The 26,243-nt window shown below is 44.7% G+C and overlaps 2 protein-coding genes across 4 annotated transcripts in view; one reads left to right on the top strand and one right to left on the bottom strand.

The window, feature by feature from the left end:
• Positions 1 to 383: 383 nt before the first annotated feature.
• DERL1 (derlin 1) lies at positions 384 to 25,436 on the bottom strand. Of its 3 annotated transcripts, none has more exons than XM_043880452.1 (8): positions 25,094 to 25,436; positions 15,341 to 15,452; positions 11,486 to 11,550; positions 10,419 to 10,445; positions 9,724 to 9,819; positions 8,185 to 8,237; positions 6,642 to 6,752; positions 384 to 2,709 (listed from the first exon to the last, which is right to left on the bottom strand). In XM_043880452.1, exons 1-8 carry the CDS (start codon positions 25,244 to 25,246, stop codon positions 2,571 to 2,573), a joined length of 756 nt encoding a protein of 251 aa, XP_043736387.1. In that variant the 5' UTR covers positions 25,247 to 25,436; the 3' UTR covers positions 384 to 2,570. The 3 variants fall into 3 exon arrangements, with proteins under 3 accessions (XP_043736387.1, XP_043736389.1, XP_043736388.1); XM_043880454.1 differs by lacking the exon at positions 25,094 to 25,436 and adding an exon at positions 24,773 to 24,923; XM_043880453.1 differs by lacking the exon at positions 15,341 to 15,452 and having other exon boundaries at positions 25,094 to 25,204.
• The window catches only part of TBC1D31 (TBC1 domain family member 31), a 78,999-nt gene continuing 78,143 nt past the window's right edge, over positions 25,388 to 26,243 (top strand). Inside the window, exon 1 of the mRNA XM_043880441.1 lies at positions 25,388 to 25,515. The gene's annotated coding sequence lies outside the window, so the exon portion shown is untranslated. The remainder of the gene's footprint in view (positions 25,516 to 26,243) is intronic.

Raw genomic sequence — 26,243 nt, 5'->3', positions numbered from 1 at the left:
GTTCAACAGTCGTGGTTCCTGGGCTCTATACAGCACTATGGAGCACAGGCTCAGTAATTGTGGTGGATGGGTTTAGCTGCTCTGTGGCATGTGGGATTGTCCCTGCTCAGGGATTGAACCTGTCTTCTACATTGGCAGACAGACCATGAGCCACCAAGGAAGCCCCATCCTGCTTCATTATAATGAAAACCTATAAACCCTGCTTCCAAGAATGAATTCTACAGGTATTTCCCAGCACGTAAACGAAAGTAGCTAGAAAAATGTTTGCTGTGTCACTATCAGAGCCACACACACTGGACACCACGAGATGACTGGCTACACAAACCTCATCCCATCTAAAGAGGCAGCAGAGCAGCGATACGGAAACTTAAGACAGACGACCATCAAGTTGTACGTTTTAATTTATAGTTTTTATCAATAAAAAGATTAGTTACAAAAAAGGAATCTCTATACAAAATTAGGATTTCTTTTTCCTTTCACAAAGAGAATCCACTGTTATGTCTTGCCTTGCCAAATCAAATCTCAAATAGCTTGTGTAGCAAAAATTATTCCAAGAGAGGTAATCCAGACAAAAATTAATAAGATTATCAGCTTCTTAAATTTGCTTGAAAGGAAGAACGTAATGAACACTTGGCCTTGAAGAATTCTAAACAATACTTGGAACCTTCACAAAGACTCTTGCTCTTGGGCATTTGAGCTGCTGAGAAGGCGTGCAGGAAACTAGCTCACTTACCATGAGATTCTTCTTACATACACACACACACACACTCACACACACTCTGAGTCTCCACTCCTGCTTGGTGGGTGCTAGGGCGACATAATAGGAAGAAGGGCTTTTAAAATTTCACAAGTAAATTTTATTGTGGCCACAGGTCAATAGCAGAACACATAACAGCTGGGGTTCATATTCTCCCCGTCTCCTATTTTATCATATAAATTAAATATGGAGAGGTACACGCAAACAAACCTCATGAAAACCGAGGAGCTGTTTTCAAATCGCCATTTCCTAGAATAACACACATCACTGCTTCAGAGTGGGGCAAAAAGTCATCCTACTAGTGCACAGTGCTTCCTATACAGAACCACTGGGCAAATGTTCAGGGCCTTTTTAATTGACTCGGAGTATGGCAGCCACTCAGCACTGCTCCTAGCAGTTCACTTTCAGAATAAAAATATAAAATGAAAAAAAAAATATAAAACGAGAAAACTGTGCGAAACATCATAGCCTTCAAAAAAAAAACTATTTGGTGACAAGCCTAGCTCTGATGGAAAAAGCCCACCTTGGGGAGGGGGGGTAAAAAAAGACTTGTGGGTATTGAAGTTGGTCTGATGTACCTTCATGACTCAAAACAAAAAAGCCCTTCAAACGCAGATGAGTCTAAAGCCATTACAACCCAGAATTATGTGATTCACTTAGATGTGCTTATAACATCTCCTGAAATAAGATCTACATACAAGGAGCTGCACACTCCTCACAACTAACTGAAGCATATGGCCATGGGGGTGAAAACGGGGGGATGGTTTACCCCCCCAAAAAAAAGACAACTTAAACAGGGTTTAAAGTTCTCCCCTCCACTCTACTCAATAAACATATACCCAGAATGAGAACAAAGTAGAATCAATGACCAGGCGCCTTTCCAAGAGAGCTTCTCCCTGTGGCCAATGTGGGCTAGAATTTTCTAGCACAATGCAAATCCACCACACTGGGTACACACAGCGCCCTACACAAGATGCCTACACCGAGTTAAACCCAGCCCCTGTGAAAGGTGCAACTCCACTAGAGTTTTGATCACTTAACTTAGGATAAAAAAACGCCTAGCAATGACTCTCATGCCTCATTAATACCGATCTGGAGTCCTCACTGACGCCGGGGTTTTTTTTTTTTTTTAAATCAAAATAGCTGATGAGGTGGCAAACGGTGACAACTGACAGCAGGTCACGGCAATTCCAAAGGCCGAGGAAGCTTCATCCACTGCTCTGCCTTCTGCCCGAGGGTTACGGTTCTGCCACTGTGAAACATCATGAACAGGTCTCTGTGGCCAAGCTGTGGCAAAGGTCAATAAATAGAGAGAGCTGGTCAGAGGCAGAACCATTTTACGGGCAGACTCCTCTAGCTGGGAATGTGAGGGAGGGGAAAAGGAGGAAGGAGACGTGTGTGCGAGGAAGAGGTAAGAGCCCCGTGGACAGGTCTGGTGACCCAATGCCAGACACCCAGCTTGTTGTTGGCAGAGCCGGACCTGCCAAAACCCATTACTCAGATGGAAAACGAAGAAAAGACATCAAAAAAAAAATAGTAATAATAATGGTAATATGGCCAGTCCTGAAACTTGCACAGTTGATAATTTGTTCTTCTTAGCAGTAAGGACTTGAATGAGAATCATGAAACTCGAGGAACACTCATTTTTTTTTTCTCCAGGATTTAAAAAACTGTTGTCTTGTTCTGAAAGACTACATTCAGTGTGGGTCAGATCCAACAGCATCAGCTAGAACTCGGTGGTGAAGGTCACCCCGCGCTGGGAGGAAACGTCATCTGAGTAGAGAGGCTGGTGGGCAGGCCGGAGGCCGCTCCTTCACTGGTCCCCGAGCCGAAAGCCCTGGCCCCAGTTGTGCCGACCGCCTCCGCCATTCTGATCGGCTGCTCGCCTCATGCTAGCCGGGGGCACGCCAAACCCTGACACCCCTCCTCTCCTGCTGGGTAGCCAACGGTACCTGGAACAGAGTGGGCGAGACACAAAATGAGAAAACCAGTCATTTCCACGTAGTTGTCCATCCTTATCTCCCTTCCTGGGGTTCCCATGACATCTGTCACATCGAATTACGTTCATCTGTGGCCATGGAGAGGCTGAGGACAGGGCTCAGCAGGCAAAGAATTCACCTGCAACGCAGGAGCCACAGATTCGATCCCTGGGTCGGGAAGATCCCCCGGAGGAGGAAATGGCAACCCCCTCCAGTATTTTTGCCTGGAAAATCCAGTGGACAGAGGAGCCTGGTGGGCTACAGTTCATGGGATCACAAAGAGTCGGATACGACTGGACGAGCACGCATGTGTGGCATCCTTTCAGAACCTAGCTCAATGCCCTGACCACAGAAGGCACTCACTTTTTATGATTTTTTTTTTGAACTAAGATTTCACACTAACTTCACACTCTAAATTTTTTTTTTCCTGATTACAAAAGCAATTTATGTGGGAACAGTAAGTATGGAAACAAAAACATTAACACCCACAATCCTAGGAACCAGAAAAAACCACCTATATAGCATTTTGGTTTATATAAATATGGAGCTAGCTTGCTCAAAGGACCCTAAGTAAATTCAGTTCCAAGGACAAATCCACAACCAGTGTGTGAGCACCTCACAGCACACAGCATCTCCATGATGCAACTGGGTTCTTCATGTCCATCAAGGGACAGGGGAAAAGGTGGCTTTCTGTCTTGGAGTTTGGGCATGTTTTCAAGTTCATTCATTGTGTTTCCTCCAACTGCATTCTTTCCATCTCACTGATGGTGGGAAAGCTGAGGCCCAAAACGGTTAGCTGATTTCCGTTACAAATTAATAACTTTACAAATTAATAAATTTAGAGTCACAGAACAGCTAAGAAAATGTAAACCCGGGACTCTATGTTCTCAGTAGTTTTTCAAACTATTTTCCTTCCTTGATTATTAGTCAACCGAGCATCTATTTTCACCTGTTCCACTTATCAGATCCTGATGGTTTGATTTTTGGCTTGAAGCACAGAGACTGTGATCTGATACCCCGTTTTAAACCCCTCATGGCACCAAGGGCTTCCCTGGTGGCTCAGATGGTAAAGCGTCTGCCTGCAATGAGGGAGACCCAGGTTCAATCCCTGGGTCGGGAAGATCCCCTGGAGAAGGAAATGGCAACCCACTCCAGTACTCCTGCCTGGAAAATTCCATGGATTGAGGAGACTGGTAGGATACAGGCCATGGGGTCACAAACAGTCGGATACAACTGGGCGACTTCACTTTCACTTGGCACCAAGAACAAACCACGAGGGGTGACTTGCCCACAGCAGGAAGCCTGAGGAGCTCAACTTTATCATAAGGCGTTTCCCTCACACTGGGTACTGCTTGTTTAAAAATGCATCTCATCTTCACAACTGCCCTCAACAGATACCATTATTAGCCCATTTTATAGATGGGAAAATTGAGGGAGAACTGAGTCAAGCTCTTCTGAAATGACAGGCAGGATTCAAACCCACGCAGCCTGACTCTGGGGCTCAAACCCCATCCCACAGCCTGCATCTCACACCATCCATAGGACACACAGTGTTTGATTCAGACGACAGCAGTTAGTGACCAAAGTCCTCATGTCTTTATACACCAACCCTGTGAGCTGCACACTCCCTCTCCAAAAAGACAATTAAACTCCTTGTAAAAACAAAAATAACAGACGAGGATCTGTCTACCTTTTTTTTTTTTTTGGCCATACTTCTCAGCATGCAGGATCTTAGTTCCCCAGCCAGGGATTGAAGCCCTGCCGCCTGCAGTGGAAGTGTGTTTTCTTAACCACTGGACTGCTAGGGAAGTCCCTGTCTACTTTTCTAAGCAGAATGCAAAACAGTGATACGTCTTAGAATTCTATAATTCACATCTTCCCTTTTAAACAAATTCAGCTTGATCATTAAATCAACATGTATTTCCAAGCACTGGTTTCCCAACATTCATAACTTTCTGGCACAAATAACATTCCTCCAAAGTATATAATAAATTGGAAGACTTAAAAAAGGCAACGCCAGGGCTGTCTTGCTTTGCTTCTGACTCTGAGACAATATGGAAGCCATCGCCACTGCTTAAACAGATAGTGAAATTAAATGCAAGTAATTAGTATAAAAAGATACCCAATTATACATAATCAACAAAGATTTATGATAATTTCAAAGCAGTTACTGCTTCTGCAAGGAGCTACATTTTGTCATCTGATCTTTATGCAAAATTTCACAGAAGGGCTTCCACCAACAGGGAAAGCTCATGAGGAAGGCAGGCTCCAGTGGGCTGTTGGTTTTGCCACTAGAATCTCATACATGTTGTTGCCCACAACTGAGAAATGTCTCCAAGCTATTAAATCAGAATATGGCGGTTTAAAGTAAAATAACTCTTGGCTGCCCCCCAAAGCAACAAGTTTTTTTTTTTAATGATGCATCTGCCATCAGACTTGATAAACCTAGATTAAAAATCCAAGCCTGCTGTTATTGTGTCCTTTGATAATTAGAAAGCAGATTGGTCATCTGTTTTTTTTTTAGCCTGAAGGCAACTCAAAACTCAGAAGACAAACAAGTTTCTTTTCATGCTCTTAATGAAAGGGGGGGGGGGGAAAGCAAAGAAAAAGACACACATACACAACAACAGTGTACTTCTCTGTATATTTCACAATGAAGGACTTTCAAATACCTTCCTCCAACCTATGAAAGTGACGGGTAGGGGGAGGTACTCAAGTTTTACTGCCCTCATTAACCCCTTAGAAGGGTGGCAAACTGCAAAACATTAAAATGAGCAAGATGTGAAAAGCGGTTTTTTGACTTTTTTTTTTTTTTAAAGCTTCTAAGTGCAAGCTATCACCACATATGCCCAACCAGAGATTAGGAGTGACTGTCAGGCTGGCTGCGACACCAGATGGCGAATTTACTGGTCCCTTCTCCAACAGCCATTTGCTTCCCTGACAGGACAGTCACACTGCTTACACACTTACGTGTGTCAGCATCTCTGAGGGGGTGGGAGGGTGCATCAGAATCCCGCCCCCTCTCCCCGCCCCAACTTCAGGAGCAAGGCTGAGAGCGCTTATATTTACTGAGCACCCACTACTGTGCTGGCGAGGGTGAAGCCCACTTCTGGCCGTCCTGTGAGACGGGGCCACCCCTCAACTCACAGACTCGAAAAGAAAGCTGGGGGGAATTTACTGAGTCACTTTCCCAATATCCGAACTGGGTGATGAGGGGAACGGGACTCTGACCCAAGTCTGCCTCCAAACCAAAGCTGAGCCCTCAGCCTCCTCACTAAGTGCACCCCGCAAACAGAAAGAACGGGCTGCAGGACACAAGCCTCCAGTCTCTCACTTTAACCTCGAAAAGACCTTTAAACGTTCTAGTCTATGATACTAAATATAAAAATGTTTTAAACTGCTAACCGATGAACCTGCTTACCCTCTTACACCTTCCTCAGCTGAAATCTTGAGTAAAACTGGTACCTCCGTCACCCTGGGCCCCTGAGGCTCACCCTGGAAACACACACAAGCGCCCCGCCCGCCACAGAGCCCACGGCTCCCTGTTCTTCTCCTGGAGCCTGGATTCAGGCCTCATAGGGAGCCGTGGGTCACCTCTGTGTCCTTGACTGTAAGACACCATAGAAGTCACTCTGGAAAGCTGACCTTCACCTTGTAATCCTAAAATAAACACAGCCCTTCTTGAGTTTACCCATGGCTGACATACAGGCCACTTCGGGGTTTTACAGGGAGAAGAAGGCTCCAGGAGAAGAGCGGGCCTCAGCTTGGAGTGACCAGGGCAAGTCCCTGGCTGGCTCACTCTTTCTCCATCAGACAAAGAGGGAACTCCTACCCCTCACAGAGTCTTTTATCGGGAGGCAGACGGACATGGAAACTGTCAAACGAGAGGGGGTAGACGCACTTACAAAAACTGAGGCGTGGACAGAAAATTCCTCCCTCCCAAGTCCATCGGGTATCTGAACATGAGGAAGAAATAAAGATGTCCGACAAGATTTCCAATTAGCTCGTTGATGACCCTGCAAACAGAGAGCCAGATGAGTTTGAAGACATTCAAGCAGTAAAGTGAGCCGCAGCAAGTTTTAACTAACAGCAGAGGGAAGCGATCCCTCGTGGCAGCTCATTTCCGGTCCCTGGGAGTCTGACAGCCCAACAGTGAGCCCTCGTGCAGTCTGAGGGGCGCGCACATCCCAAATGAGAAGCGAAATCAGTCCTCCTGAACCAATGGTGTCTGGGCTCTTCAAGGCCAGCTGCCTCTCTGACATCTCTTTCAAGCCCCAGCCCATTCTCAAAACATTGTTTTTGCCACTTTCCTGCCTCAGGAAGGGGTGGGGGGTAGTGGGAAGTTGCAAGCTTCTGAACGCTTTCAGTCATAAACACTGTGTTTGCAAAACGAGGGCATGTTTGAAGGCTGGCGAGAGACAGGCACAGGAGCAAGGAAGGATAAAAAATGTCCGCTCCCCTGTTCCTGCAGCCACGGATCACATCTCCCTCACCTCTTGTATCCTTGACTGTAAGACACCACAGAGATCACTCTGGAAAGCTGACCTTCACCTTGTAATCCTAAAATAAACATGGCCCTTCTTCAGTTTTCCCATGGCTGACATATAGGCCACTTCAAGGTTTTACAGATCCACTCTTACTGTTACATATCCTTCTCTGTCTCCTCCTGCAGTATCATTCCTGTTAGGGCCTGATCAACGTCTACAACTGCTCCCAGACCAACGCCCAGGACTTCCTCTGCTCTAAACTGAGTCTGTTTACCCAATTCATTCCCTTCTGCCTAGGGATACACAGCAGAAGTTAGAACCCCATAGAGCAAAGACACCATCAGGTTAAGAACTAATACTATCAAAATCTGTTTTAAAACATTAAAAATATTTTGAAGAGCAGGAGTTGTTAGAAGAACTGCATCTTGAAATCCTCCTACCAAAATTATGAATGGATCCGTTCAAGGTTTTCCTAAGCCTCAGGTCTAATTCCAGACTAGAAATTTGACCCTGTTTGGCCCAAACTTTCATACTATCAAACCACTAACAAAACTTGCCATCTGAGAATCTGTGGATTCCTGTGACTGGTGAGCAGTTTCCAAGGCATTTTGGAAATGCCTTAAAAATAAAAACATGAATTTTATGCACAGAGGAGTCGGCTTGGATAAAATTAAGTCTATACTTGCTCAATCTGGACAGTGAATCCAGAAATAAATATTTATTCAAAAATGCATATAGGGAAGCTATCCTATGACAACAAACTAATAGCAACAAAAAAACCATTCAGTGCTAAATGTGCTTAAAGCCCTGGGATTTTAATCAATTACATCTAAATGAAATTATTTCAAAAGCATCATCAATGCTGAGAATCTTCAAAGTGTTATAAAGATTAGGGAAGGAAGATAAAGAAGAATGGAAGTCTTCCAAGGGTTAGTTTGAAATTAAATGTACTATCACTTACGAGCCTCCAATGATGTAGTTGAATCCAAGGATAACCCAAGGTAAGTAACAAGCCTAGGAGAGAATATACAGAAACATGAGTAACCACACCTGCAGAGGACACGGTTGCCTGGGGGCTGAACTGGGTAAGGTTGTCCTGACAAGCGTTTTTAAACATCCTTTGGAAAGTCCTGCAAAAATTCCTTAGCTCCGTCTAGCATCACTCCTAGTATACTTGAAACTTCCCATCTAAAATTATTCACATGTTGGCAACTGGAGAGACAGTACTTTGCTCATAGTTTTCAGATGTAATACAGGACCTGCTGAATTATAACAAATAGCTTTAGAAAGCAGATGAATGTCCTGTGGATGCTAATAAAAAATGGTCCAGAATAGAGTCACAGGAAGGCTCCGGCCAGTAAATTGTGACCAATCAACTAAAAAACAGCTCATTGTTTTAGGTTCTCCTTTTACATATTTCACAGTTACTTTGAACCCTTATTGAATTATACATCAGTATCCTGAACTAATACTCTCCCAAATAAGACAGCTCTCGAGATGCATCCAACACTTGAGCCCCTTTATAAACAGAAACCTCAATTAAGTAGGGTTGGAAGACCAGAAGGGGGAGCTCTCAGTCCTGTTTCAACAGCTGAGCCCAACAGGAAGCAGCCACACTTCTTTCCTTATAAGGACTCAGCCAATGAAAAGCTTTGTCTATCACGGCCCGCCTGACTTCCGTTTCCTCTCTCTATAAACGCACTCTCCTACCACAGGCTGCAAGGACTAGGATGTGGCTTGCCACGGCTATAGATCCCGAAATGCAGCTCTAGGGAGCTCCCCAGTAAACTCGCCTTGGCTGGAGATATATCTGGCGGCCTGTTTACTTGAGGTTAACACCCCTTAACAGAGTCAAAGACATTATACTTAAGAGCTAAGGGAGTTACAAAAATATCACAAACTGGGAAAGAAAGGGTTACATATCAATAACTTGAAGGCAGAATGTGGTAAGGACGGTAAGAAGAACACAAAATATTTCAGAAGCCCACAGGCAAGACCAATTCCAGGCAGGAGAGGAAGAAATATGTTCAGTACCAACTCAGATTAAGAATGGGCAGGATTTACAAGAGAAAGAAAATCAAAACAATGTTACAGGTGGAAAATTGTGAGAGGAGACACAAAGGGAAGTGTTGGGGGGCAAAAAAACCAATCTGTTTCAGCTTAAATGTAAAATACCTAATGGAAATGATAAGAAGAGATTTTAAAAGGGAGGGCTCCATCTGAGTATCCTTCCTTCCCTCCCCCGAACACACTCACATCCATGAGCTCACTCAGGACACACGCCTGAGGGGCCTGAGGTCCAGAGCGAGTGAGGTCAGCAAAGGAGGCGGGGCTGACTACAGAAACCCAGGGGAGCTATGGAGGGGAGCAGGGGCCAGCCGCCGGTTCACTGCTCTGCAGTGACCTCTGCTGGGCATGTCAGAAAGTACACCTCTGGCGGAAGAGCAAGATCTCTGCAGAGACGGATGAAAAGGCAGTTTTTCCAACTAGGTTAGAGTACCTTAAATCGTGTTCCAAACCAAAATGACACAATCATGTCTCGATTCAGCTGGGCCCAGACATAAAGTACTGACATGATCAGAGGAATCATCAGCAACTGCAACAAAAGAAGCGAACATGTAAAGATAAGGCTAAAAACAGAGGCTTAGCGTGAATCTATCTTTTTTTGTTTTTAACCTCTCCCCTCCAAATAAATTATCACATGGCTATTCAAAATGCATTGAAAATGCATAAAAGAAATTAAACTCACCACAATTATAAATTGGCCCTTTTACTTAAACATGCAATGCATGCTTTAAAATCCTCTAATAAAATACAATTACATTATTTGGAATAGATTCAGAAATACCAGGGTCAAGTTCTGTTACTTGAAAAAAGTATGCAAAAAGCTTTACTTATGGTGTATTCTCATTTTTTTAAAAATACACATCCATGTACATGCTCAGAAAATACTGGATAACCATCATTCTCAACGTTCACACATAATAAAGAAGCCAGAAATGAGCAAGGAAAGTAATGATTTAGGTAACTCACGTTGGAATCTTCAAAATACCATATAATTAATGCAATTTAATGCAATTTAAACTTCTTTTGAAGTTTAAACTTCTGTTGAAGGCCATTAAAAGTAAATTTGAAACATACGAAAGGGCAAACAGTTTCTTTTTTTTTTGGCAAACAGTTTCAAGGGACACTTACCTGCATATCCATTGCTAAGCCAGTAATCTTGGTTTGTCAAGTTAAAGATCAGACACAAATAGAGCATTCCACACCTAATAAAAGTTCATTTCATTCCAGTTTCCGGAAGGAAAAACACTTCTCTATAGTTCAGGTTGCTTAAAACACCCCAGAACACAAAAGGTATCTAGTCACCGTCACTGAGCACGCTATTAGACTCTCCAATCATGAAGAAATAGTAGAAATTAACTACTTTGGCCCATGACTCAGTTTGGTCACCTGTGTCCTCTGGGCCTTGCCACTGCAGTTAGGAGACAGACTGGCCTGCGCCCCCTGAAATAGCTAATGCTTCTCCTCTCATTCAAGGCTCCCCAGCACAGGTGAAGTCCAAAACAAGTTTTTGATCTTCCCTTAAAGGAGGGGAAAGGGCATGCAAAGTGCCACACTTTTTGGGCTCTTGGCCAGGTTTCAACGGACGTTGAGCCCCAGAGCCACTCTGAGCTCACCAACTCTGCACAGGGCTGGAGCTGACAAGCCCCTTCTGCCGCACTCACCACCTGGCAAGGTCCGCAAGCCGAAAGGCTGCTGACAACCGCAGCTGACACACAGCAAGCAGCGAGGCCCGCCGGGGCCTCTCCCAGAGCCGGGTCCTCACAGAGGGACTGAATTACCGGACGGCACTCAAGTGAGGCAAGGATGCTGGTTGTAAATTAGTTTTCTGATAAGGACCACAGCTTTCAAAAGCTGTCTCATGGCATGGAATCTCTTTGTGCTGCAGTCAACAAGCTGTCACACCCGAGAACACAGAGAACTGGGAACAAGAAGAGGGAACGGTAATAAACATCAACCAAATGTGGAAAAACCCCACAAAGACAACAGCAAGGGAAGGCATCACTCTGGGGCTCAGTGATTTACAACCGCTATTGAGAAGAACTTTAATGATTCTTAATTATTAACTACAGTAAATAAAGATGCAAATAACTACCACTGGAAATGTCCTACAGGTTACTGCCTATTTCCCCAAACCTGAAAAAAAAAAAAACCCAAAACTGGTTATTTCTGGCCCCAAATAACAGACGAAAGGATACCACGATGCAAATCCAGTTGAAGAGGAGCATGAATAAATAGTCTGCTGGCCTCCCATCAAAAGCTCCTGGAAACAAAAATAAGTCAAATGTCATGGTTCGGAATTTCAGAACAAAGAAACTTCAATGTTCAGAAATACTTCAAAAAACTATAGAGGAAGCAAAAACATGAGAATATTTTTAAATCACTCCTCGGAAGCAAAAGAACATTTTTTTACTATCTAAAACCATGTCTGCAGTAAAGCCCTGAAGTAAAGTCACCCAGGTATCAAGGCTAATCTTGCCCTCCTGACTGAATTCCAGTCCGCTACATGCTCTGCTCGGCTAGCAGGAGCCAGGAGAGATCCAGAGGGAGGAGAGTCAGGTCACAGCTACTAAGACCCCACGCCCCGAAGCCCCTCACAGCCTGCTCGCTGGCCTTTCCGTCTCAGCTGTCATCACGAGATGGAGACACATTTGTGATTGCCTGGTTCATCCCTTCTTCACCCATTTGACCGTAAGCTCTGTCGGGAGGAATCACGTCCATACTGCCTACCGTTGTGACTCCTCCCCACAGCGAGGCTGAACTTACTGTTGTTGTTATTACTGAACACACACACACACGCTCTCTCTCGGTCCGGCACTGGGCTTACTGAGACAATTCAGTCTCCATCTTCCAGGAGCTCACACTCTAGCAAAGGACGACGACGGTGGGGAGAGTAGTGGAAAGCCACACCTTTCTGCAGCCTTGATTCTTCCTCCTCCTCCCCCAAGTGAGGGAGAACGAGAAGACCTATACCCCCTTTTTACAGACGAGGAAATAAAGCTACCTGACCAAAGCCACCTGGGTTTTAGAAGCAGAGTAAGTCTAACTACTAGTTACGTGTTCTTTCTGCTACACCACGTACTGGGCTCTGCCTTATTACTGGGCCAAAGGACGGACAGCAGCCCCGCTTTCCCGTCTCAGGACGGTCCTCACACCTCCCACTGGCAGACCAGGAGAGAGGCAGAGAAAAGAATGGAACGAGGGCAGGGTCCCTCTATCTCAGCCACTTCCCCTCCCCTCCACACCCCATCACAATGACATGATACAGAGCCCACTTTTTAAAAATAATCCTAACAAGCTAAAAAAATACAAGAAACTAGTGAATATAACAAAGGAGAAGCAGACTCACCGATGTAGAGGACAAACGTGGTTACTAGTTGTGGGGGGACAATATGGAGTTGAGGAGCAGAAGGCACAAACTACTAGGTGTAAAACAGGCTTGAGGGTGTGTTGTAGAACATGGGAAACGTAGCCAATATTTTGTAATAACTATACATGGAAACCAGCCTTTAAAAACCTAAAATTTGTTAATTAAAAAATAAATTTGGGCTTCCCTGGTGATCCAAGAGGAAGGAATCTGCCTGCCACCGCAGGGGACACTGGTTAGATCCCTGGCTGGGAAGATCCCACGTGCCATGGGCCAACTAAGCCTGTGCCACAGCTACTGAGCCCACATGCCCTAGAGCCTGTGGGCTGCAACAAGAGAAGCCACCGTGATGAGAAGCCCACGCACCACAACAAACTTGCCCCTGCTCGCCGCAACTAGAGAAAGCCCAAGCGCAGCTACGAAGACTCACCGCAGTCAACAGACAAAAATAAAGTAACAGTAACAATCCTAACCAGTATCAGAAAGGCAGAAAGAAAATCGACCTAAAAGAAACTGGATTTCAGGCAAAAGTCTCTTCTCTTTTCCTTATCTGCCCCCACCCCACCTCAAAGGCATACTCTAGCCACAGTTTTAAGGATGCTTAATGGGAGGGAATCAGGATGATGTACCAGAGCTGAAACTCTTCACAAAATCTCTAAATTCTAGTAACAGCTGTGCTTCTCTTGCTGTGGTTTTGGCTTTGTGATTTCTAAGGATTCTTTAGATTGAATATTTAAAATACCGTAATTACACAAACTACAGTACTGTATTATTTGGCAAGCTTGCAACTGGAAATTTACAAATTAACTGGTCCTCAAATTGCAGTCTTCTAGTTTCACCATCAGAATCCTTATAAACCAGCCAACACTGCTAGATACTTAAAATAGCCAAGCAGGGAAAAATGCAGGTGGCAAACATTTTGTCGCAATGTTATCTTAAAACTGTATGGTGGAAGGTAGACGGGGGTCAGTAAACTGGGCTCCAGCCCTAGCTGTGTTTCTCAAACGGCTTTGTGACCTGTGGGGCATATCACCACCTCTCCAGACCACTGTTTTCTTGTCTGTGAATTAAGAGGGTTAACTGAAAGATCTCAAAAGTTCCTTTCTACATGAATGCTTGTATAGCATTATTCATAATAGCAAAGAAGAGAAAACAAGTCAAATGTCCATCAACTGATGAATGCAACAACGAAATGTGGTAAATCCATACAACAGCATCTTAACTTGGCAATAAGAAGAAATGAAGAGGGACTTCCCTCGTGGTCCAGGGAAGACTGGACTCCCAATGCAGGGAGCTCCGGCTCCATCCCTGGTTGGAGAACTAGATCCCACATGGCACAACTAAAGATCCCAAATGCTGCAACTAAGACCCAGTATAGCCAGATAAATTTTTTTTAAATAATTTTTAAAAACTAAAAAAAAAAAATGAAGTGCTAATCATAAATACTACATGGAAGAACCTTGAAAACACCATGTTATGTGACAGAAGCCAGTCATACAAAAAACTGCAGATTATATGATTCCATTTATAAGAAATTCCGTAAGAGGCAAACCTAAAGATGCAGAACATGGGTTAGTGGTTGCCTGAGGGCTGCAGCAGGGTCAGGGGAAATGAGACTGAATAGAAATGAGGAACGGCTACAGTGATGAAATGTTCTAAAATGATTATAGCAATGACTGCACGGCTCTGTGAACATCATTGAGTTATATACCTTAAGTGGATGGAAGTGTATGATATATAAATTATAGATCAATCAAGTCGTTTTTAAGAACCCCTCTCAGGGAACTGCCCTGGTGGTCTAGTGGTTGAGAATCTGCCTTCCAATTCAGGGGACGCGGGTTTGATTCCTGGTCAGGGAACTAAGATCTTACCTACTGTGGGGCAACTAAGCCCACATGCCACAGCTACAGAGCCCACATTCCACAGCTCAGACCCAACACAGCCAAAATACATAAATACGTCTTAAAAAATGCCTCTCAGGACTTCCCAGGCGGTCCAGTGGAAGACTGAACACTTCCAGTGCAGGGGACCCCAGTTCAATCCCTGCTTGGGGGATTAAGATCCCACATGCCACACAGTACGGCAAAAAAATAAATCCTAGCTATATATTTTTTTAAAAAGTTGAGTGTTTCACTTACAAAGACTAGGACTAGGCTTTTACTTGCAATAAAGTAGTCTTTTTCAACACCAATTTAGGAGATGTACACACTTCAGCCCAACTGTGCCTTAAATACAGGGATTGCCGTGTGACACAAATGAGGGAGATGTCGCGACAAGTGACAGGTATCCTGCCCAGCCACACAGGATATGAACAAAATGCGGAAACTTCTGCCCTTGTGTGACACCCCACGGTGCTCCTGTGGGAATTAAAAATCAAACAGTCTAAGTGCCTTGTAGAGTCCTGGCACAGTTACTACTTACTGAACATTTACACTACTGTGCCATTTCCTCTTTTTTTTTTTTTTTGGCCATACTGCATGGCTTGTGGGATCTTAGTTCCCTGACCAGGGATTGAACCTGGGCCCCCGGCAATGAAAGTGCTCACTCCTAACCACTGAACCACCAGGGAAGTCCCTGAGTCATTTTGTTACATATGCTAACTGCCCTCAAAATTCCTCCAGTACGTAAATACATGGCTTAGCAAAATAGACAAAAACAACACTTAGAAAAACCAGGGATGACATACCTGTTTCGAGTCGAGTAGAGTACTGATATAAGAAGTATAAATTGACCAAATAAAGAAATCCAGTGCCTGGACCCACAGGGAAGTAAAAGGTGGCAGTTATTGGCCTCCAAATCTGTCCAGATCAAAACAAAACACAGCTGTTAGTTTCTCTAAGCTGAGATTTGTTTTTTTTTCTTTTAACTAAACAAAATTAACCCTTGCAAAACATTCTCCTCAGTGATAAGAGCTATCACCAATATAATTTAAGAAAACAAGTGAAGAAAAGTTTTATCAGCTACAGTCCCATCAACCTGTAAGTCCATGGAGTTAAGATGGCATCATTTAACAAACAATAAATACTTCTAGACAAGTTGAAAACAACCAATACAACAGAAGTATATGGGCAATACTTATTAGAATCAGGCTTACAGCTATGCCTATCACAAATGAATTACAGGCCACTTCCCTGGTGGTCCAGTGACTAAGAATCTGCGCTTCCACTGAAGGGGATGTGGATCCAATCCCTGGTTGGGGAAACCAAGATCCCAAACGTGCACTGCGTGCTAAGGGCTTCAGTCGTGTCCAACACTTGCAACCCCTGGACTGCAGCCCTCCAGGCTCTTCTGTCCATGGGATTCTCCAGGCAAGAAGACTGGAGTGGGATGCCATGCCGTTCTCCAGGGGATCTTCCCAACCCTGCATCTCTTACATCTCCTGCATTAATTAGCAGGCGGGTTCTTTACCACTAGCGCCACCAGAAGCCCAAGATTCTGAATACTGTGGCCAAAAATAAATAAACAAAAATTTTAAAACTGAATTACAGTATCAGGACTTCCCTGGTGGTCCAGTGGTTAAGACCCTAAGCTCCCAATGCAGTCCAAGTACTCAACTCTGAGTGAAAGTGAAAGTCGCTCAGTCATGTCTGACTCTTTGTGACCCCATGGACTATATAGTCCATGGAATTCTCCAGGCCAGAATACTAGAGCAGATAGTCTTTCCCTTCTCCAGGGGATCTATTCAACCCAGGGACTGAACCCAGTTCTCCTGCACTGCAGGCAGATTCTTTACCAGCTGAGCCACAAGGGAAGCCCAGGAATACTGGAGTGGGTAGCCTATCCCTTCTTTAGCAGATCTTTCTGACCCAGGAATCAAACTGGGGTCTCTTGCATTGCAGGCAGATTCTTTACCAACTGAGCTATCAGGGAAGCCTGTAAATAACATTTTGTATCTTATTCTTGTCTAATTTATTGGCTAACACCTCGAGAACATCAAATAGTAGTGGTTGAAGATGGCAGCCTTCCCAGACTTTTGGAAAAGCCAACATAACGCTGGCTTTTGGCTTGACGGCCGCGTGTCTTACTGCACGAGTGTGAATGATGGGGTCCCTACATCAAGGAGGTCTCAATAGTGGGGAGTCTGTTCGCAGAAGCAAGAGTGGGCGCAACGAAGGGAACTTTGGTCTCAGAAAAGTGAGTATAAACTCTCAAAGAACTGTGAGAGCACAATAAATGAATGGGTGCGGCTAATAACCTGGGTGTGGCTGGAGCAGAGGGCATTCGTTGTGGGGCCTGGCCAGGCATGGCTGGCAGGTCACATGCTCCAAGGACAGACTGTGACCCTCTGAGCTTCACTCCCAGTGGGTGAAAATGCACTTTTCATACCGTGAAAAGTCACTTTCCAGCAACCCCGTGCTTAAACCAGTAAAACAACACAAGTTAAAATTCATTTGGGTTTATTCACAATTTTATCACAGAAACAGAACAGACAGACAGAAAGAGCCCTGGAAATGGTTTGAAAAGACAAGAGATTTCAGCCAGGGCTTACATGTTCTCACTCTTCAGCCACAGTTTCCACTGTAAAAGAGGAATGATATCCTCTTTGGTTTTATCCATTTTAGTCAATGGTTTAAAAAAAAAAAATAATAATGTGCTCTTATGTTCATGTGCATGCCCTAATTCAAGAGGTAGATTTTATAGATGAGGCAACAGGATGAAAAAAGGTTAGGCAATAGCTAATAATTGGTAGAGCTAAGAAAAGTTTGTCCCAGACAGCCAGACTCTGGAGTTTATGACACTAAGCCTCTATTTTAACAACGCCTCTCACAAGTGACATCATTATTATGAGGTATAATTAAAATCAGTAAAAATTCTCAGTACTACTATACTGCTTGTAGAATCCTCAAATGAACTGACAGCAAGCCCACAAATTCACTCTCTGCTTCAGAAAATCACTGGGGGAAAAGACCAGAAGCAAGTGAGCTGTAGCCTTGGCTCTTAGGAACCCGTGGGGCCTTGGAAACATCTAGACCTTTGAGTTTGCATCTTCATCTACCCTGTGACATTTGTCTTTTACTCTCTCCTTCCTTGACTCACAGATTTTTGTCAAAGCTTGCAATTAAGAAAGTAGATGAAAAAGGTGCTTTACCAAAAAAAAAAAAATGTGTGGGGTGTACTATCATTACAATATCTTTTAGAAGACACGTGCTGACCTGGTTTTTACAAACTCCCATTTTAATCTACCCCCACATTCTTCTAAGTTACTCCAGGCCTGATTTTGGAAAAGAAACCTCCAGGTTTTCCTGACTACATTTTTCATTAACACTGACGACACGACACTATTTTTAGCCACTGTGTGCACCTGTGCTTTGGAAATCAGCGACTGTCAAAATACTGCGCTTCTTTTCCCAGTTCATTAGGCTTACCCTTGAGTTATACTTGCTCTCACTGATCTAAGGGACTTGGAATTATCTTTGTATTACTTTAAAATTATAATATGAAAATACCAGGAGATAGTTCATCATTTCAGAAGGACACAATGTAATAATTTCTGAAATCCCCATTGAACAAGGTACCCAACTAAATGCCCTCCTCTCCTCTAATGGGTATGGAGACAGTCAAGAAATGGAAATGGCTTTATTTTCAGGGCTGTGAGTGGTAAAGGTACTTTTTCGACCCTAGAAAGCCTGTACTGATCCCCTGATCCCTAAGAGGCAGCCAGGGGCAGTACAAAGGGCATGGGATTTACAGGCAAGCATCTTATTTTAACTCCACAGAAACCCCAAGGCAGGAAGCATCACCACTCACCTTTTCATGAGGAAAGCTAGGCCCCTCAGTAGAGTTAAGGTATCATGCCCAGAGTTCCTCACCTAACGAGGGCAAGAAGGCCATGTGCTCCCTAGCATAGAGGCCTTCAAAGAAACACCAGACACTGCTCATCAGCGTCAGCTACTGGTCCAACAACTTCTGATGAGTGTTTAGTCCAACCATCCCTGAATGAAAATCTCCCAAACAATGCGACAACGTGCTATTGAAATCATTACAAATGCCATCCAGAGTCTAGGGCAGTTTTGTTTTTTTTTTTTAAACTATCAAAAACAAAAAATTTTCTGAAACAGTAAGGACTGGTTGATTTGGAGTTTAAAAAAAAAAAAAATTCTACATGGGTCATCAAGTAAGTAAGAAAGAAGAGCACCCATGTGCCAAATGCTGGTATTAGCAAACTCCAGCTTTTCACTTTTTTGGGAGGGAGGGGGCAGGGGCAGGGGGAGGGAACACTAGACAGGCAAGAAAAACAAGTGAAAGGCACTCAATTTCCATTGTGAACTTTAAACTAGCTATTAGGAGTCATCAATTCTACTCCTAGGTATATATGTACGCTTATGTTCACCAAGGAGTGTTCACTATTCATCCGAGTCAAAGCCAGAACTCCTCCAAAAAACCTGTTACCAGAAGAAAGGGTAAATAAATGGTGGTGTGTTCAACACAAGGGAACAATGTAAGAATGAGCAATCTATAACCACGCACAACAATGTGGGTGACTCAAACTGCTGAAAAGAGGCTAGACATACAAAAATAAATATTTGTGTAATTGCATTTATGGAAAAGTTAAGAAAATTGGGAAAAGCCATCTACAGTATTAAAAGTCAAGACGGTAGTTACCCCTGGAGATGAGAGTGACCAGAAGGGAACAGTAGGAAGGTTTTGGGGGATGCTGGCAATGTTCTGTGTCTTGATCTGGTTGCTAACTATATGGCAATTATTTTACATATATATATATATATATGAAAGTGAAAGTCACTCAGTTGTGTCTGACTCTTTGCAACCCCATGGACTATAGTCCATGGAATTCTCCAGGCCAGAACACTGGAGTGGGTAGCCTTTCCCTTCTCCAGGAAATCTTCCCAACCCAGGGATCGAACCCAGGTCTTCCTCATTGCAGGCAGATTCTTTACCAGCTGAGTCACCAGGGAAGCCCATATATACATACATCCTGCTTGTATACTATAACTCAACAAAAAGTTTAAAAATGAAGCTATGAGCTAAAGGGTAACCTTAGCTACAGACCACAGCAGAACCGTACAATGTGGACAGCACTGCAAAGGCAAGATTTAAAAACTGTACATGTCAGAACACTTGCCACTAAAGCTCTAAATCCAAACCCTGAAGCTACTTCTATGCTCAGCCCCCAGCCCAAGTTCATGCCCCTTCCAGGTATGTGTCTATATAATTCTTCCCCAACACACTCAGGTGTCAGTCTGCTAGGCTTGCTGTCATCAGGCTAAACACGATAACGTGAGCGAAAGCTTGGCAAATGTGGCACCAGGACCGAACACCGATTTGGCTGGTGTCAGTTCTTATTATTCCTGGAAACAAATTAAGAAAAATTGAGAGTTCGTATCTTCTCATTTCCAGTCAGGAGGCTTTTAACAGGACCAAAAGAACAGGAAAATAATTCAGCAGTTACATAGTTACATTTCAATTACAAATTAAAATTAGAATATTACTGCTCAAGGAGAGAAGGCAACAATGGCAGGAATTGGCTAATAAATAAAACAGATACTATTTTTTTTTAAATAGATACTATTTTTTAATTGATTACCCACGAGACTATTTACTGGGCACTTCACAAACATTTTTCCATGTTTTTATATAAGAGAGGGATGAAGTAGAGAACATTTTTCCTCGATTTGAAGATAATCATTTTTGTTTCCAAAATTAGGATGTGCCTTATAATCAATACATTCACATAGTGTAATTTGTACTTTCCTACTCTTCCAAAAAATATTAAAGGAGCATGTCATAATCAATGGAGTGACAACAGAGGTAACTTATGGCATTAAATTATCCCCACTTTCAGTGAAGAGAGGGCTTCCCTGGTGGCTCAGACAGAAAAGAATCTGCCTGCAATGTGGGAGACCCAGGTTCGATTCCTGGGTCGGGAAGATCCTCTGGAGAAGGACATGGCAATCCACTCCAGTATTCTTGCCTGAGGAATCCTGGCAAGGATATCCTGGCAATTCCCTTGCCAGCAGGATGCCAGGATCCTGGTGGGCTATATAATCCATGGGGGTCACAAAGAGTCAGACATGACTGGGAGACTAACACTTTCAGTGAAGAAACTGATACTCAAGAAGGACGCACAGCTTTCCTGGGGGCATGCCACTAGCAAGGGGGCTGAGGCAGGCCTGGGGACCGTGACTCAACTATTTGAAATCCTCGGTCTTTTCTACTCTCACAGAAAAGGAACAATAACTCGCTGTGCCTGGTTAGAAAGAAAGCACCCTCCAAAATGTTTTGTTAAATACGTCACTGTGTATTTTGCTAGATATTATGCAAAGGAGTTAAGAGAACTATCTGGAACCCACCAAAATAGAAACTGAAATGGCAGCTATCAACTGGGGTAATGCTGACCTCAATGAGCGGGGGCTCAATGAGGTTAACTATGAAGAAGCCAACAAAGAAGTAAGGCGGTGATGTTATTTTGCCCAAAGAAATGAAACATCCCCATGCAGGGAGCCCTGAAAGACATTTCAGAAACCACAAGGGCAGCAGCAAATTGCCATCTCTCTTCCAGTTAATCAGGGAGCAATATGGAGCCATTTCATCCCTGCGGACTAACTGATTGACGGGTGTGAGAGGGGAGGGATGAAGAACTGCGGACAACAGTACAAGGAGCCTTAACACACGCCTATCTATGCCTTTCCATCTACCCAAACGAAGGAACTAACATTACAAACGGGAGGCTTCCAAACCAACAAGCTTCTCACAGGAAACCCACGGATAAGGAGGAAAAGTAACTTTCTCACTTCCAACATGAACTCACAATTTTAAATCGACCATTCCCAAGTTGTTCAAAAATGCAGCTTTTAAAGAAAAAAGGAGCCTCTGGCAGAAAGCACATCACACACTGTTTGCCCCCATCCATCAGTCTCTCAAATGCGGTTTTTCCTTCAACTGCTTCAGCTGAAAAGAGCTCCTCCAGGTGGGTCTGAAAGCTAAACTTGTTCAGAAAGAGCAGGAGTCAGAGCAGCAGAAAGAAAGGACAGATACTGGTCTCTCCACACCTGTGCAGTCAGCGCATGGTCCTGCCTCCTGCCAACAGCTTCCCCCACTTCTCAGGATAATAAGCCTACAAGAAGTAACCCAAAGAAGATGGGAACACTATGCAAAGTGTGACATGAATGATGACCTTTCTGATCAGTTCACCATTTTTAACATTATACACCTGTAATCTATTAGAGGGCTTCCCAGATGGCGCTAGTGGTAAACAGCCCACCTGCCAATGCAGCAGAGGAGCCTGGTGGGCTACAGTCCACGGGGTCACAAAGGGTTGGACACGACTGAAGCGACTTGGCACAGTCTATTAGAAAGACTTGCTTTTACCAAGCTGACTACAGAAGTAACCAAGGTTTTGCAAGGAGAGCCGAAGAGCCAGTTTTGACCAGGCCCTTCTCATTTAGGACCATTTACGATTTGCGATCATTTATGAGCACTGCGCATTACCTAACATGCCACTGGGCAAAAAGTGCACAGCACTCAGCCAGGCAACAAACATTTCAACAAAACAAACAGAAACGAATATGCAATTCTGGCTGCACACTCAGATTGTACTCTAATACCCAACTGCCTTACTCAACTTCACCCGGATGCCTACAGATCTTTAGACTTACTGTGGCCAAAATATAACTCTTTATCATACCCTCCTCCACCCCCAAAACTCGGCCTCCCTAAACATTCCCAATCTCAGAAAAGAGCTCCACCAGCCACTCAGCCGCTCCTGTGAAAACAGTGACCTCTTCGAGACCTGCTTCTTCACCCATTCACCCTTCGCATCCATTGGGCTGCGATCTTGCCCACTCCAACTCCCAAACCTATTCATTTCTCTCTCCCAGACACCCTGATCCAAATCACCATCTTTCTTGCCCTCTAACTTATCTCTCTGGTCCCATTACCTAGCCCTCCCTTGCCCCCATTCACAACACCAAATCCATCCTACAGACTTGTTGTTTAGTCGTTAAGTTGTGTCCAACTCTCTTTGTGACCCCAGGGACTGTAGCCTGCCAGGCTCCTTTGTCCATGGGATTTTTCTTGTAAGAATACTAGAGCGAGATGCCACTTCCTTCTCCAGGCAATCTTCCTGATGCAGGGATCGAACCTGCATCTCCTGCAATGCAGGCAGATTCTTTACTGTTGAGCCACTAGGGCTCCCCTCACCCCCCAAAGAGTAGCCAAGAGAATATTTCAGTCCTTTGCTCAAAAGGCTCTGCCTTTCTAGTGCCTTCAAATTAAAGTTCAACCACAAAGCCGTATGGGATTGAGCCCCAGCCCACTTTTTCATCTTTGCTTTATTGTACTTACTCCTGGCTATCTCTCTGTACTCCCTACTAATCCTCATCCCTCCCACTGACTCTGTACCAACCATTCAGTCTTCTTCCTAATTCTAACTCCTGCCTCTAAGCCTTCCACTTATTATTTCTTCTTCTTGCAAGACTGCCCCCAGAGCCAGACCTTCCCAAAGCTGGCTCATCTTTCAGATTTCAGTTCAAATATACTCTGAGGCCTTTCTAGAATACTCTATCAAAGTCGCATGCCTCTCTCTTATTTTCTTCCTGTTCACTGTTGTAACCCTAGTGCCCAGCACTGGTTCCATGCATTCAACCAACAAGTAAGCACTTGCTATGTGCCAAACATGGATCCAGGTAACAAAGACAGTGGTACACAAGACAAGTGGTGCTCGTGGAGTTTTATTCTCTCAAGAGAAGCAGGCTGATGGACATCATGGGGTGATATGCAGCAATTAAAATTATGGGTGAGGGAGACAAGAGTGAGGAGAGGCACTATTTTAGGCAGGGCAATCATAAATGCCAATAAGGTGGTATTTGGGCAGACTTGAAGGAGGTAAGGAGGTAAACTATGTTTATCATCCTCAAGCAAGAAACATCACGTGCAAAGGTCCTGAGGAAGGATGGAGTTAGGTGCTGAAGAAACAGGAAAGATCCCATTGTAGAGCCTAATATACAAGGTGAAGAGTAGTAGGAGATGAGCTCAGAGAGGCAGCAGGGGGCCTTGCAGGCCAAAGGACTTGAACTTTACTCAGTCAGTTGAGAAGACATTAAAAGGATCTGGGCAGAAGACTGACAGGACATGGATTTATGTTCTAAAAGGATCACTCTTAACTGTCTAGAGTAAAGACTGAAAGGAACAAGGCTGGTATGATAATGGCTTGCAACAGAGAATAAAAAGGGACTGCATTCTGGATGTTTGTCTAAAGTAAACAGAATTTGCTGACAGACTGTGGGATGTGAGAGAAGTCAAAGATGACTCCATGACTATCAGCTTGAGCTCCTATAATAATGGAGTTGCTATTTATTTACAGTGGAAAGGGTATAGTGTCGAACACATTAAGTATGTGATGTTTGTTAGTCATTTAAGTGGTCATTTCAAGTATATGGTTGGACATACAAGTCTGGAAGTGAGACAGATCTGGACTGAAAGTATGTATATTTGTATTTGAGAAACTTCATTTTGTAGAAATGATTTAAAGCCATGAACTAAACAAGATCACCTGCAGCTAGGGAGAATACAGGAAAGAGGGCCAGGAGTACACCACAGTATTTAAAGATCAGGAAGATGAGGAACCAGCAAAGAAAACTAAGAAATAGCCAATGAAGACAGAGAAGACAACAGTGTTACCCACGGTCCAAAGAATGTGTTGAAATTAATGTCAGATCTTAGGCTCCAACCTGCACTGATTAAAGATTTAAATCACAGAATCCGGTGAATAAAGATAAACCTCCATAAAACTAATATTCGCTTACCAGGAATATTACCCTGAACTGTTCCCTTGAGGCTTTAAAAAAAAAAAAAGGATTCCATTTCTGGAGCAATTTATTCTTTACTCGGTCCTTCATAAATTCAACTACGACCTCCCAGATACTAAGGACCTGGGAGACACACAAATAAACAGACTCACTCTTTGCACCTCGGACTTTCAAGTCACTCCTGTTGGAAAGAAACTCCATTAACATAAAAAGAACTCGGCTAGTGGTTGAGCAAGGCGACGTCCACATGCCACCCACGTGAGTGGCAGAGGGAGGTCGGAGGGCAGGTGCTCCAGGTGGCCCCAGCCTGCCACTCACCGGCGTCCCACAGATAGACAACTTATCCGGCTTACCTTCCCACTGCCGCCTTCTCGGAGCACAGAGGGCGGGGAGCACAATCTTAACAGAAGGACGAAATCAGTCCCTTCCCACCGGGCCAAACAGTGGAGCCTCCACGTCTCCAACAATCCAGGCCCACGCTCAGACCCCTGGCCAGCAGTCCACCCGTCCGTCCACCCGACCCCCGGACCAAAGGACCCCGCCCTAAACCGCGGGAGCCTCTGCACTACAAGTCCCACCAGGCACCGCGCGTCCGCAACCGGCCAGTCTACGCTCCGCCGCGGCGGGGCCACCTGGGGTCTGTACGCGCCACTTGCCCCGTCGTCGGTCAGTACCTGGAAGCGATAGAGGAAGGCTTCGGGCCAGAGGAAGAAATAGGCCGGGCTGATGAGACCGAGTTTGCCGACTAAGGGCACCGCGACGGTGGCGGCGAACCAATAGCGCGTGATGGTCGGGATGCTCCTAAACCAGTCCCCGATGTCCGACATCTTCGCCTCTGTGGTGGCCGGGATGCGCACAGCCGCCCGACTCCCCGTCCCGGCCCCCTCGCGACGCGGCCTGCTCTGCGAGTGGAAAATGTCCAGGCGGAAGCCGCCCCAGCCCCCGGTGCAGAAGGCGGGGACCGGCGGACGTGGCGCCACCGAATTCGGACCAGCAAGGGAGAGTTCGGCGGCGAAACTTCCCCTTCCGGCGGCCGCCGACGAATTTGACCAGAAGCCCCGCCGCTTAAAGGGCAAGCGTAGTTTTTCACTACTGGGTAGGTGCTCGGCGTCTCGGAGGCGGGACGGAGAGGGGCGGGGCCGGGCCGGGCCGACAACACGACTGGTGGGGAACAGTGGTTGCCTGCAGCAACGACAAATATTCCAGCCAATGGCGAGGCTGAACGCCCTCTACCTAGTCGTGCGGATTTATAATCCAGGTGGGTCTACTTGGAGGGTATTTAAAGGAGAAGGAGGAAATTAAAGTACCACGTAGCTGCTCATTTGTTCATTGTTTCGGACCAAAGTTTGTTGAGGGCTTGGTAAGTGCCAGATAGGGTTCTAGACCCTGGAGGTGATGCAGTCATCAGAGCTGTTGTACCGTCTCCCCTGGAGCTTACTTACTAACCAAGATAGGGAGGTAATGAGCAAATAATCGAATAAGATAATTACAAACTCGTGATAAGAAAAATAAGGAAGATAAATTAGGATAGTGGGGGTAGAGTGGCAGGGTGGGAGTGCAGAAGTGTGGGAAGAGATGGCCACTTTTAAAATATTTTTTTCAGGTTTTATTTTTAGCCGCACCCTGCAGCATATGGGATCTTAGTTTACCAACCAAGGATTGAACCTGCACCCCCTGCAAGGAAAGACTGAGTCTTTACCACTGGACAGCTGAAGAAGTACCTGAGAGATGGCCACCCTAGATGAAAATGGTCAAAGAGAACTTGCAGGAGGTGACCCTTGAGCTGAGCCCCCCCAAGCAAAACGGTGAGGAGTTTTCCAGGCA

This window comes from Cervus elaphus, chromosome 21 (assembly GCF_910594005.1).
Source record: "Cervus elaphus chromosome 21, mCerEla1.1, whole genome shotgun sequence".
In the NCBI taxonomy this organism is placed as follows: Eukaryota; Metazoa; Chordata; class Mammalia; order Artiodactyla; family Cervidae; genus Cervus; species Cervus elaphus.
The sequence above is the reverse complement of the archived record's forward strand: the minus strand, read 5'-3'. Positions and strand labels throughout refer to the sequence as shown.